This window comes from Panulirus ornatus, chromosome 24 (genome assembly GCF_036320965.1).
Source record: "Panulirus ornatus isolate Po-2019 chromosome 24, ASM3632096v1, whole genome shotgun sequence".
Lineage (NCBI taxonomy): Eukaryota > Metazoa > Arthropoda > Malacostraca > Decapoda > Palinuridae > Panulirus > Panulirus ornatus.
The window spans coordinates 6,805,905-6,821,396 of record NC_092247.1 but is presented as its reverse complement, the minus strand read 5'-3'; the positions used below and the strand labels follow the sequence as shown (position 1 = coordinate 6,821,396).

Sequence of the window (15,492 nt, the reverse complement as noted above, 5' to 3'; positions counted from 1 at the left end):
TAATAGTGAATATTTTAACATTTTCAGGGATTGACTGGTGGTGTGTTTGAGGAGAACTTGGTTTCAATGCAGCTAAAAGAAGGTATAGATTATTTTCATTTTAACTGACGAGATAGTCCACATCGGGCAAGTATAAGATTTTGTATTACCCTCTATACCCATTCTTCTATTTAAGAATTACACCTATCATTTCTTTCTTTCTACCCATCTGTATCTCTGATACCCATTCCCTCGGGAACTCCCTCAAGGGAGTAGCCATGACAAAAGAGTCTCCATAGGTGGGGAACTTCAGTGCCACTTCTTATCCTTCAGTGCCTCACACTTAACAGGCAATTGGCAACTCTGTCATGTCCACAATTTAAATTCATTCAGCCTCAAGACATTTTGCCAAAGCTATGATTATATATATATCTTTCAAGTGTTTAAAGCAGATTTTCAATATAATCAACCCATTTTTCATATTCATCTAAAGTCATACTAGATTTATGCATAAATTCCCACATTCTCTTATTTTACTTTCAGTTCACCATGAATATGCAAACATCGTAAAAATCTTATTATAGTCATTCTTATCGTATCCATCATCATTTCCACTTGATCACCTGAAATTTTTAATTACAATATGTGGTGTGAGGTGGTTTGATCGATTAAGTAATGAAAGGGTAAGAGAGATGTGTGGTAATAAAAAGTGTGGTTGAGAGAGCAGAAAAGGGTGTGTTAAATCTGTTTGGACATATGGAGAGAATGAGTGAGGAAAGGTTGACAGAGTGGATATATGTGTCTGGTGGAGGGAACAAGAAGTGGGATACCAAATTGGAGGTGGAAGGATGGAGTGAAAATGATTTTGAACAATTGGGGCCTGAACATGTAGGAGGGTGAGAGATGGGCAAGAAATAGAGTGAATGGGAATGATGTATACTGGGGTTGACTTGCTGTCAGTGGACTGAACCAGTATATGTTGATATGTATATGTTTGGGCTGAAATACAGGTTTTTATATTTTTCTGAGTGAGGAAATAGATTTCCTTGAAAACCTTAGTGTAAGGACTATTTTTCATGCTGAATAAGAATCTTGAGTTGAAAAATTGTTTGGGGGTCATTAATGTCTGTAATTATGTATTTCAAGATTCTGTTAGTACTTGCTTCCTAATAAGTGGGGAAATCTTGGCTTGGGGATGCATCAATTGACATCTTATGTGACCATTTCAAGTATAGAACCATTTCATTATATTTCAATTTATAAACAAAAAGCTTTTTGGTATTTTTCTGAGGGTAATAGATTTGCTTGAAAACCTGAGGATAAGGGATAGTTTTCATGCTGAATATGAAATTGGAGTTGAAATACTGTTTGGGGGTCATTAAGACTAGTTACATATTTCAAGGTTCTGTTAGTATTCACTTCTAGTGAACTGGAGAATTCATGGCTTGGGGATTTGTTATGAGACATTTTATATGATTATATCAAGTACAGAAGCATTTCATTATATTTCAGTTTTAAAAGATTTTGTGCTAAAAAATACCCTGCGCTATCACCTGTAATTTTTTGTATTTTTTTTATTGTCATAGATATCCTTGAAAATGATAGAATAAGGACAATTTGTCATGCTGAATATGAATCTGCAGTTGAAACAATCCTTGAAAATGATAGAATAAGGACAATTTGTCATGCTGAATATGAATCTGCAGTTGAAACACTGTTTGAGGGTCATTAGGACATGTAAGTATGTATTTAAAGATTCTATGATTATGTGCTTCATAATTATTGGGTAAGTGTCAGGTCAGGAAAGCATAATGAGACATATTCCATGATGATTTAAGTACAGAAGTATTTCATTATCTTATATTTCACTTTTAAGACAAAAGTGTTTTGGGCTTGAAAATACCCTGAACTATTATCTTCAATTTTTGGTATTTTTCTAAGGGGTAATAGATTTACTTGAAGACCTGAGTTTACGAAATATTTTTTGTGCTGAATACAAATTTGGGATTGAATATTAAATAGTTTAGGGGTCATTAAGACATGCAGTTACATATTTAAAGATACTGTGATTATTTGCTTCATATATATTGCGTAATTGTCACCTGCGGAAGCATTATGAAAATTTTTTCATGATGATTTCAAGTGGAGAATTATTTCATTATCTTAAACTTTAGTTTTAAAGCAAAAAGTAATTTGGGCTAAAAAAATACTCCGCAATTTTTCTATATTTTTCTCAGGGTAATAGATTTCCTTGAAAACCTTAATTAGAGTATGTGCTAGTGTGGTGAATGCAAATCTGTGACCGAAAAGGTAATTATAGGCAAAATAGTCAAGTTATTAGCATATCATTGTTAATATGATTAACCCAAGTGTCATTAACATTAACAGATTCATGATATACAGATTTTTAACTACAAATACGTATTCAACATTAGAATTAACATTTGTAGTAAGATTTTCATTAGAATCTGAAGCACTTGCAAAATTGAGCAAAATGCATTTTCTTTATTTTGAAAAATTTGATTTTTTTCTTAAAATCTCACCAAAGATGCTCTTAAGTGTGCTGAATGCGAATCCGTGACATAAAAAGTAATTCTAGGCTAGTAAGGCAAGTAATTAGCATATGAATGTTAATATATTTAACCAAAGTGTCATTAACATTGATAGATTCATGAAATACTTATTTTTAACTTCAAATACATATTCATTGTAAGAATGAACATCTATATTGAGATTTTCATGAAGTCTGAAGCACTTGCAAAATTAAGCAACAACTAGGATATTTTACCTTGCATTTTTTTTTTGCTTGTGGCATGAGAAGAGTGGGAGGTGGGTTGATTAGAAAGGGTAGTGAGTGGTGGGATGAAGAAGTAAGATTATTAGTGAAAGAGAAGAGAGAGGCATTTGGACGATTTTTGCAGGGAAAAAATGCAGTTGAGTGGGAGATGTATAAAGGAAAGAGACAGGAGGTCAAGAGAAAGGTGCAAGAGGTGAAAAAGAGGGCAAATGAGAGTTGGGGTGAGAGAGTATCATTAAATTTTAGGGAGAATAAAAAGATGTTCTGGAAGGAGGTAAATAAAGTGTGTAAGACAAGGGAGCAAATGGGAACTTCAGTGAAGGGCACAAATGGGGAGGTGATAACAAGTAGTGGGGATGTGAGAAGGAGATGGAGTGAGTATTTTGAAGGTTTGTTGAATGTATTTGATGATAGAGTGGCAGATATAGGGTGTCTTGGTCGAGGTGGTGTGCAAAGTGAGAGGTTTAGGGAAAATGATTTGGTAAACAGAGAAGAGGTAGTAAAAGCTTTGCGGAAGACGAAAGCCGGCAAGGCAGCAGGTTTGGATGGTATTGCAGTGGAATTTATTAAAAAAGGGGGTGACTGTATTATTGACTGGTTGGTAAGGTTATTTAATGTATGTATGACTCATGGTGAGGTGCCCGAGGATTGGCGGAATGCGTGCATAGTGCCATTGTACAAAGGCAAAGGGGATAAGAGTGAGTGCTCAAATTACAGAGGTATAATTTTGTTGAGTATTCCTGGTAAATTATATGGGAGGGTATTGATTGAGAGGGTGAAGGCATGTACAGAGCATCAGATTGGGGAAGAGCAGTGTGGTTTCAGAAGTGGTAGAGGATGTGTGGATCAGGTGTTTGCTTTGAAGAATGTATGTGAGAAATACTTAGAAAAGCAAATGGATATGTATGTAGCATTTATGGATCTGGAGAAGGCATATGATAGAGTTGATAGAGATGCTCTGTGGAAGGTATTAAGAATATATGGTGTTCGAGGCAAGTTGTTAGAAGCATTGAAAAGTTTTTATCGAGGATGTATGGCATGTGTACGTGTAGGAAGAGAGGAAAGTGATTGGTTCTCAGTGAATGTAGGTTTGCGGCAGGGGTGTGTGATGTCTCCATGGTTGTTTAATTTGTTAATGGATGGGGTTGTTAGGGAGGTAAATATAAGAATTTTGGAAAGAGGGGCAAGTATGAAGTCTGTTGGGGATGAGAGAGCTTGGGAAGTGAGTCAGTTGTTGTTCGCTGATGATACAGTGCTGGTGGCTGATTCATGTGAGAAACTGCAGAAGCTGGTGACTGAGTTTGGTAAAGTGTGTGAAAGAAGAAAGTTAAGAGTAAATGTGAATAAGAGCAAGGTTATTAGGTACAGTAGGGTTGAAGGTCAAGTCAATTGGGAGGTAAGTTTGAATGGAGAAAAACTGGAGGAAGTAAAGTGTTTTAGATATCTGGGAGTGGATCTGGCAGCGGATGGAACCATGGAAGCGGAAGTGGATCATAGGGTGGGGGAGGGGGCGAAAATCCTGGGAGCCTTGAAGAATGTGTGGAAGTCGAGAACATTATCTCGGAAAGCAAAAATGGGTACGTTTGAAGGAATAGTGGTTCCAACAATGTTGTATGGTTGCGAGGCGTGGGCTATGGATAGAGTTGTGCGCAGGAGGATGGATGTGCTGGAAATGAGATGTTTGAGGACAATGTGTGGTGTGAGGTGGTTTGATCGAGTAAGTAACGTAAGGGTAAGAGAGATGTGTGGAAATAAAAAGAGCATGGTTGAGAGAGCAGAAGAGGGTGTTTTGAAATGGTTTGGGCACATGGAGAGAATGAGTGAGGAAAGATTGACCAAGAGGATATATGTGTCGGAGGTGGAGGGAACGAGGAGAAGTTGGAGACCAAATTGGAGGTGGAAAGATGGAGTGAAAAAGATTTTGTGTGATCGGGGCCTGAACATGCAGGAGGGTGAAAGGAGGGCAAGGATTAGAGTGAATTGGATCGATGTGGTATACCGGGGTTGACGTGCTGTCAGTGGATTGAATCAGGGCATGTGAAGCGTCTGGGGTAAACCATGGAAAGCTGTGTAGGTATGTATATTTGCGTATGTGGACGTATGTATATACATGTATATGGGGGTAGGTTGGGCCATTTCTTTCGTCTGTTTCCTTGCGCTACCTCGCAAACGCGGGAGACAGCGACAAAGCAAAAAAAAAAAAAAAAAAAAAAAATTCTGAAAAATTCCATTTGCTTTATAATCTCACCATAGATGCTATTAAGTATGCTGAATGCGAATATGTGATATAAAAAGTAATTCCGGGCAAATAAGTTAAGTAATTAGCATATGGATGTTAATCAATTTATCCAAGCCTCATTGACAGATTCATGAAATACCAGTTTTTAACTTTAAGTCAGTGTAAGAATTAACATCTATATTGAAATTTTCATTTGAATCTGAAGCACATGCAAAATTGAGTAAAGTACTAGGCATTTTTCTTGTTTTGAAAAATTGGATTTTCTTTAAATCTCACCTTAGGTGCTATTGTGCTGAATGCAGCTGTGACCAAAAAAGTAATTCTAGGCTAATTAGTGAACTAATTAGCACATCAATGTGATTAACCCATGTGTAATTAACTTGACAGGTTCATGAAATACTGACTTTTAACTTCAAATATGCATTCAGAGTAAGAATTAGCATTTATATTGAAATTTTCATTAAAATCTGCTGCACTTGGAAAATTCAGCCGAATCCTATGAATTTTCTTGATTTTTTTTGAAAAATTCAGTTTATTTCACAGTCCCACCATAGGTACTATTAAGTGTGCTTAATGCGAATACTTAAAAAGTAATTCTAGGCCAATAAGTCAAGTAATTAGCATATCGATTTTATTATAATTGATCTAAGTGTCATTAACATTGATTCATGAAATACAGATTTTTAATTTCAGCAACTTATTCAGCTTAAGAATTAACATCTATATTGAGATTTTCCTGAAAATCTGAAGCACTTCTGTAATTAAGGAGATGCATAGGCTAGTACCTTGCACTTTTCTTGATTCTTTTTTGAAAAATTTGATTTTTCTTAAAATTTCACCATAAGTTCTGTTAAGTGTTCTGAATGTGAATGTGGCCAAAAAAGGATTTCTAGGCTATTTACTCAAGTAATAAATGCATCAGTCTTAATGTAATTAACCCCAAATGTCATGAACATAGATTCATGAAATATCGTTTTTTTTTTTTACTTCAAATATGTATTGAGCATAAGTTATAACATGTTTATGGAGATTTTTCTTGATTTTTTTGAAAAAATGGATTTTCTTCAAAATTCCATCATAGATGCTTTTAAGTATGCTGAATATGAATCTGTGGTCAAAACCTATAAATTTGTATAATTAGTCTAGTAATTAGCATGTGAATAATAGTATAATTAATGCAAGTGTTAAACGTTTAATATTACAAAGTACAGTCTTTTATACATAGATAATTAATCACTATATAGATTAATATCCATACACAGATTTCCATTAAAATCTGAGGAAGTTGAAAATCTGAGCAAAATTTGTTTTGTGGAACAACAGATTTTCTTCAAAATTCCAGCATAGATACTTTTAAGTATGGTGAATATGTATTTGTGGTCAAAACGTAAAAAGACATATAATTAGTTGAGTAATTAGCATGTGAACATAATTAACCCAAGTGTTAATTAAATGCTTGATATTAAAAAATGCAGTCTTTTGACTCCAAATACTTAATCCCCATATAGAATAACATCAGTACACTGACTTGCATTAGAATCTGAAGAGGTTGAAAATCTGAGCAAAATGCGAGGATTTTGTGTTTTTTTTTTTGAAAAGATGGATTTTCTCGCAAATTTAAGCATAGATGGTTTTAAGTATGCTGAATATGGATCTGGTCAAAACCCAAAAATCCGTATAATTAGTCAAATAATCAGTATGTGAATATTAGTATAATTAACCCAAGTGTTAATTAAGTGCTTAATATTACGAAATGCAGTGTTTTGACTCCAAATAGTTAATCACCACACAGAATAACATACACACACAGATTTTTATCAAAATCCGAGTAATATGAAAATCTGAACAAAATGCATTGTTCTTAATTTTTTGAAAAAATGGATTTTCTTTAAAATTTCAACATAGATGCTTTCAAGTATGCTAAATATGAATCTGTGGTCAAAAAGTAAAAATTTGTATAATTAGCCGAGTAATTAGCATGTGAATATTAGAATAATTAACCCAAGTGATAATTAAGCTTTTAATATTATGAAAAGCAGTTTTTTGACTCCAAATACTTAATCACCATATAAAATAACATCTATACACAGAAGTTCATTAAAATCTGAGGAAGTTGAAAATCTGAGCAAAATGCCTACAGCCTTGCATTTTTCTTAAATTTTTTGAAAAAATTGATTTTCTTTATAATTTCAACATAGATGCTTTTAAGTATGCTGAATTTGAATCCGTGGTAAAAAAAAAATTAAAAATTCATATAATTAGTCGAGTAATTAGCATGTGAATATTAGTATAATTAACCCAAGTGTTAATTAAGCGCTTAATATTATGAAATGCAGTGTTTTGACTCCAAATAGTCAATCACAATACAGAATAACATATACACTGAGATTTTTATCAAAATCCGAGTAATTTGAAAATCAACAAAATGCAAGGATTTTTCTTAATTTTTTGAAAAAAATGGATTTTCTTTAAAATTTCAACATAGATGCTTTCAAGTATGCTAAATATGAATCTGTGGTCAAAAAGTAAAAGTTTGTATTATTAGTCGAGTAATTAGCATGTGAATATTAGTATAATTAACCCAAGTGTTAATTAGGCGCTTAATATTACAAAATGCAGTGTTTTGACTCCAAATAGTTAATCACCATACAGAATGACATATATACACAGATTTTCATTAAAATCTGAGGAAGTTGAAAATCTGAGCAAAATGCCAGGCTGTAGCCTTGGATTTTTCTTGATTTTTTTGAAAAAATGGATTTTCTTTAAAATTTCAACATGTATGCTTTTAAGCATGCTGAATATGAATCTGTGGTCAAAAAATAAAAATTCGTATAATTAGTCGAGTAATTAGCATGTGAATATTAGTATAATTAACCCAAGTGTTAATTAAGCACTTAATATTATGAAAAGCAGTGTTTTGACTCCAAATACTTAATCACCATACAGAATAACATCTATACACTGAATTTCATTAAAATCGGAAGAAGTTGAAAATCTGAGCAAAATGCCAGGCCTTGGATTTTTCTTAATTTTTTTGAAAAAATGGATTTTCTTTAAAATTTCAACATGTATGCTTTTAAGTATGCTGAATATGAATCTGTGGTCAAAAAATAAAAATTCGTATAATTAGTCGAGTAGTTAGCATGTGAATATTAGTATAATTAACCCGTGTTAATTAAGCGCTTAATATTACGAAATGCAGTGTTTTGACTCCAAATACTTAATCACCATGTAGAATAACACATATACACAGATTTTCATTAAAATCTGAGGAAGTGGAAAATCTGAGCAAAATGCAAGGCCTTGGATTTTTCTTGATTTTTTTTTGAAAAAATGGATTTTCTTTAAAATTTCATCATATATGCTTTTAAGTATGCTGAATATGAATCTGTGGTCAAAAACTAAAAATTTCGCATAATTAGTCGAGTAATTAGCATTTGAATATTAGTATAATTAACCCAAGTGTTAATTAAGTGCCTAATATTACGAAATGCAGTGTTTTGACTCCAATTGCTTAATCACCATACAGAATAACATTTATACACAGATTTTCAAGAAAATCTGAGGAGAATGCCAGTGTTTTGACTCCAAATAGTTAATCACCATACAGAATGACATATATACACAGATTTTCTTTAAAATCTGAGGAAGTTGAAAATCTGAGCAAAATGCCAGGCTTGTAGCCTTGGATTTTTCTTGATTTTTTTGAAAAAATGGATTTTCTTTAAAATTTCATCATGTATGCTTTTAAGTATGCTGAATATGAATCTGTGGTCAAAAAATAAAAATTCGTATAATTAGTCGAGTAATTAGCATGTGAATATTAGCATAATTAACCCAAGTGTTAATTAAGCACTTAATATTATGAAAAGCAGTGTTTTGACTCCAAATACTTAATCACCATACAGAATAACATATATACACTGAATTTCATTAAAATCGGAAGAAGTTGAAAATCTGAGCAAAATGCCAGGCCTTGGATCTTTCTTGATTTTTTTGAAAAAATGGATTTTCTTTAAAATTTCAACATATATGCTTTTAAGTATGCTGAATATGAATCTGTGGTCAAAAAATAAAAATTCGTATAATTAGTCGAGTAATTAGCATGTGAATATTAGTATAATTAATCCAAGTGTTAATTAAGTGCTTAATATTACGAAATGCAGTGTTTTGAGTCCAAATACTTAATCACCATACAGAATAACATTTATACACAGATTTTCATTGAAATCTGAGGAAGTTGAAAATCTGAGCAAAATGCAAGGCTATATATACTATATAGCCTTGGATTTTTCTTAAATTTTTTGAAAAAATTGATTTTCTTCATAATTTCAACATAGATGCTTTTAAGTACGCTGAATTTGAATCTGCGGTAAAAAATTAAAAATTCATATAATTAGTTGAGTAATCAGCATGTGAATATTAGTATAATTAACCCAAGTGTTAATTAAGCGCTTAATATAACGAAATGCAGTGTTTTGACTCGAAATACTTCATCACCATATAGAATAACATCTCTACACAGATTTTCATTAAAATCTGAAGATGAAAAAATGAGGAAAATGCAAGGCTATATATAGCCTTGGATTCTTTACTCTATTCCTTGCATGCCATTTACCCTCCTGCATGGTCGGCCCTGCTTGCTCATAATCTTTTTCACTTCATCCTTCCACCTCCAATTTGGTCTCCAACTTCTCAGTCCCTTCACCTCTGACACATACATCATCTTTGTCAATCTTTCCTCACTCATTCTCTCTATGTGACCAAACCATTTCAAAACACCCTCTTCTGCTCTCTCAACCACATTCTTTTTATTACCACACATCTCTCTTACCCTTTCATTACTCAATCAGACCACCTCACACCACATATTGTCCTCAAACATCTCACTTCCAACACATCCACCCTCCTTCGCACAACTCTATCTATAGCCCATCACGCGCCTATCAATTAACATGTAATCCAATAACGCTCTCTGGCCATCTCTCCTACTTACATACGTATACTTATGTATATCTCTTTTTTAAACTAGGTGTTCCCAATCACCAATCCTTTTTTAGCACACAAATCTACAAGCTCTTCACCATTTCCATTTACAACACTGAACTCCCCATGTACACCAATTATTCCCTCAACTGCCTCATTACTCACCTTTGCATCAAATCACCCATCACTATAATCCGGTCTCGTGCATCAAAACTACTAACACACTCACTCAGCTGCTCCCAAAACACTTGCCTCTCATGATCTTTCTTCTCATGCCTAGGTGCACAGGCACCAATTATCACCCATCTCTCTCCATCCACTTTCAGTTTTACCCATATCAATCTAGAGTTTACTTTCTTACACTATATCACATACTCCCATCACTCCTGTTTCAGTAGTGCTACTCCTTCCCTTGCTCTTGTCCTCTCACCAACCCGACTTTACTCCCAAAACACTCTTCCCCTTTACCCTTGAGCTTCTTTTCACTCAGAGCCAAAACATCCAGATTCCTTTCCTCAAACATACTACCTATTTCTCCTTTTTTCTCATCTTGGTTACATCCACACACATTTAGACACCCCAGTCTGAGCCTTCAAGGAGGATAAACACTCCCCGCATGACTCCTTCTTCTGTTTTCCCGTTTAGAAAGTTAAAATACAAGGAGGGGAGGGTTTCTAGTCCCCGCTCCCGTCCCTTTTAGTCGCCTTCTACGACACCTGAGGAATGCATGGGAAGTATTTTTTCTTCCCTATCCCCAGGGGGAATACATATTTGAAGAAAAAAAAAAGGCATCTCATGAATCTCAATGACACTGGTTAATTGATACTGATGTGCTAATTGACTAATAAGCCTAGAATTAATTTTTTGGTCATAGATTTGTATTTAGCACAGTTAATAGCACCTATGGTGACATTGAAAAGAAAAGATTGTCTCAAAAATAAAAAATAAAGAAAAATGCCTAGCATTTTCCTCAATTTTGCAAGTTCTTCAGATTTTAATGAAAATCTCAATGTAGATGTTAATTTTTTAGCTGAATGCATATTTGAAGCAAAAATTGGTATTTCATGAATCTGTCAGTGCCAATGACACTTGGGTTAATTCTATCAAAATTGATATACTGTTTACTTGGCCATTTAGCCTAGAATTACTTTTTAAGTCACAGATTTGCATTCAGCACATAATAGCACCTATGGTGAGATTTTGTAAGTGCTTCAGATTTTAATGAAAATCTTAAATGTTAATCCTTATGCTGAATACATATTTAAAGTAAAATAAACAGTATTTCATGAATCTGTTAGTTATAACATTTGGTAAAATCATATTAACATTGATATGCTATTTACTTGATTTTTTTAACCTAGACTTACTTTTCAAGTCACATTCAGCACACTTAAATAGTACATATGGAGAGATTGAAGAATGTGTGGAAGTCGAGAACATTATCTCCGAAAGCAAAAATGGCTATGTTTGAAGGAATAGTGGTTCCAACAATGTTGTATGGTTGCGAGGTGTGGGCTATGGATAGAATTGTGCGCAGGAGGGTGGATGTGCTGGAAATGAGATGTTTGAGGACAATATGTGGTGTGAGGTGGTTTGATCGAGTAAGTAATGAAAGGGTAAGAGAGATGTGTGGAAATAAAAAGAGCGTGGTTGAGAGAGCAGAAGAGGGTGTTTTGAAATGGTTTGGGCACATGGAGAGAATGAGTGAGGAAAGATTGACCAAGAGGATATATGTGTCAAAGGTGGAGGGAACGAGGAGACGTGGGAGACCAAATTGGAGGTGGAAAGATGGAGTGAAAAAGATTTTGAGTGATCGGGGCCTGAACATTCAGGAGGGTGAAAGGCGGGCAAGGAATGGAGTGAATTGGATGGATGTGGTATACCGGGGTCAACGTGCTGTCAATGGATTGAATCAGGGCATGTGAAGCATCTGGGGTAAACCATGGAAAGTTCTGTGGGGCCTGGATGTGGAAAGGGAGCTGTGGTTTCGGGCATTATTGCATGACAGCTAGAGACTGAGTGTGAATGAATGGGGCCTTTGTTGTCTTTTCCTAGCACTACCTAGGATTTTAAAGAAAATAAAATTTTTCAAAGAAATGAAGAAAAATGAGGGTATTTTTTAGCCTAAATATGTTTCTGTACTTCAGAATATGAAAAATGACTCATAATAATTCCCCTCATAAATATGAAGCTAATAATCACAGTATATTTAAATATGCAATTACATACCTTTTAATGACCCCCCAAACAGTATTTCAACCCCAAATTCGTACTCGGCATGGAAAATATTTCTTGTACTCAGGTTTTCAAGCAAATCTATTACCTTCATAAAAATACCAAAAATTGGAAGCATTTTTAAGCTCAGAGCTTTTGTTTTAAAAAATGAAATGTTTGACAATTAAAGGCTTCTATGCTTAAAATCAGGGAAGATGGCTCATAATGTTTCCCTGAGTCAACACTTACCTAATAATTACAAGGCAAATAATCACAGTATCTTTAAAGACATAATTACATGTCTTAATAACTCCCAAACAATATTTCAACTCCAGATTCATATTCAGCATTACAAATTGTCCTTATTCTATCATTTTCAAGGCAATCAATTACCATCAAAAAATACTGCAAATTGCAGGTAATAGTTCTGGGTATTTTTAGCATAAAATCTTTTTTTTAAATTAAAGTATAATGAAATGCTTCTATACTTAATATTTATTCATTTTATTTTATTATACTTTGTTGCTGTCTCCCGCGTTAGCGAGGTAGCGCAAGGAAACAGATGAAAGAATGGCCCAACCCACCCACATACACATGTATATACATAAACATCCACACATGCACATACATACCTATACATCTCAACATATACACATATATATACGCACAGACATATACATATATACACATGTACATAATTCATACTGTCTGCCCTTATTCATTTTCTGTCACCACCCCGCCACACATGAAATGAAAACCCCCTCCCCCACATGTGCGCGAGGTAGCAGAAGGAAAAGACAACAAAGGCCACATTCGTTCACACTCAGTCTCTAGCTGCCATGTATAATGCACCGAAACCACAGCTCCCTTTCCACATCCAGGCCCCACAAAACTTTCCATGGTTTACCCCAGACGCTTGACATGCCCTGGTTCAGCCCATTGACAGCATGTCGACCCCGGTATACCACATTGTTCCAAGTCACTCTATTCCTTGCACACCTTTCACCCTCCTGCATGTTCAGGCCCCGATCACTAAAAATCTTTTTCACTCCATCTTTCCACCTCCAATTTGGTCTTCCACTTTTCCTCATTCCCTCCACCTCTGACACATATATCCTCTATGTCACTCTTTCCTCACTCATTCTCTCCATGTGACCAAACCATTTCAAAACACCCTCTTCTGCTCTCTCAACCACACTCTTTTTATTACCACACATCTCTCTTATCCTTTCATTACTTACTCAATCAAACCACCTCACACCACATATTCTCCTCAAACATCTCATTTCCAGCACATCCACCCTCCTGCGCACAACTCTATCTATAGCCCACGCCTCGCAACCATATAACATTGTTGGAACCACTATTCCTTCGAACATACCCATTTTTGCTTTCAAAGATATCGTTCTCGGCTTCCACGCATTTTTCAATGCTCCGAGAACTTTCACCCCCTCCCCCACCCTATGATTCACTTCCGCTTCCATCCACTGCCAAATCCACTCCCAGATATCTAAAACACTTCACTTCCTCCAGTTTTTGTCCATTCAAACTTACCTCCCAGTTGACTTGTCCCTCAACCCTACTGTACCTAATAACCTTGTACTTATTCACATTTACTCTCAGCTTTCTTCTTTCACACACTTTACCAAACTCAGTTACCAGCTTCTGCACTTTTTCACCTGAATCAGCCACCAGCGCTGTATCATCAGCAAACAACAACTGACTCATTTCCCAATCTCTCTCATCCACAACAGACTGCATACTTGCACCTCTTTCCAAAACTCTCGCATTCACCTTCCTAACAACCCCATCCATAAACAAATTAAACAACCATTGAGACATCATGCACCCCTGCCACTAACCAACATTCACTGAGAACCAATCACTTTCCTCTCTTCCTACTCATACACATGCCTTACATCCTCTATAAAAACTTTTCACTGCTTCTAACAACTTACCTCCCACACCATATATTCTTAATACCATCCACAGAGCATCTCTATCAACTCTATCATATGCCTTCTCCAGATCCATAAATGCTACATACAAATCCATTTGCTTTTCTAAGTATTTCTCACATACATTCTACAAAGCAAACACCTGATCCACACATCCTTTACCACTTCTGAGACCACACTGCTCTTCCCCAATCTGATGCTCTGTACATGCCTTCACCCTCTCAATCAATACCCTCCCATATAATATCCCAGTAATACTCAACAAACTTATACCTCTGTAATTTGAGCACTCACTCTTATCCCCTTTGCCTTTGTATAATGGCACTATGCAAGCATTCTGCCAGTCCTCAGGCACCTCACCATGAGTCATACATACATTAAATAACCTTGCCAACCTATCTCTCCTTTTTTCTCATCTTGGTTACATCCACACACATTTAGACACCCCAGTCTGAGCCTTCAAGGAGGATGAGCACTCCCCGCATGACTCCTTCTGTTTCCCAGTTTAGAAAGTTAAAATACAAGGAGAGGAGGGTTTCTAGCTCCCCCCGCTCATGTCCCCTTTAGTCGCCTTCTACGACATGTAAGGAATGCTTGGGAAGTATTCTTTCTCCCCTATCCCCAGGGATATCTATACTTACTATAACCATATAAAATGTCCAATAATACACCCCCAAGCCATGAATTCTCCAGTTCATTGGAAGTGAATAATAATAGAACCTCGAAATACATAATTACAGGCCTTATTGAACCCTCCAAACATTTCAACCTCAGATTCATATTCAGCATGAAAAATATAACTTATGTTCAGGTTATCAAGCAAATCTATTACCCTCAAAAAAATACCAAATATTGAAGGGATATTTTAGCCCCCAAAATTTTTGTTTTAAATCTGAATGATAAATAATTGACACTGAAATACTTAGTTCATTATACAAAACATATAATGTTTCCCCAAGCTGACAATTACAAAGTAAATAATCACAGTAGCTTTCAATACAAAATTACTTCACCCCCAAATAATATTGCAAACCCAGACTCAGCATCAAAAAGTGTCCTTATCCTATCATTTTCAAGGAAATCTATTTGTGCAAAAAGAATACCAAAAATTGCAGGTAATAGTTAAGGGTATATTTTAGCCCAAAAAAACTTTGTTTTGAAATTGAAATAAAATGAAAATCTGCTCTACTTGATATTATAAAATTGTGCAACATATGCATGCTTAAGCCAAGAATTACCCAATTAATAGGAAGCAAATATTGACAATCATGAAATACGTAATTACAGCCCTTAATAACTTCCAAACAACATTTCAA

General features: G+C 35.0%; 1 protein-coding gene across 1 annotated transcript in view; it reads left to right on the top strand.

Moving 5' to 3' along the window:
• LOC139757052 (queuosine-tRNA galactosyltransferase-like) overlaps positions 1-7,092 on the top strand; it is a 38,495-nt gene extending 31,403 nt beyond the window's left edge. Inside the window, exon 9 of the mRNA XM_071677079.1 lies at positions 28-7,092. Coding sequence (XP_071533180.1) covers positions 28-108 — 81 coding nt within the window. The 3' untranslated portion in view covers positions 109-7,092. The remainder of the gene's footprint in view (positions 1-27) is intronic.
• Positions 7,093-15,492: the final 8,400 nt, after the last annotated feature.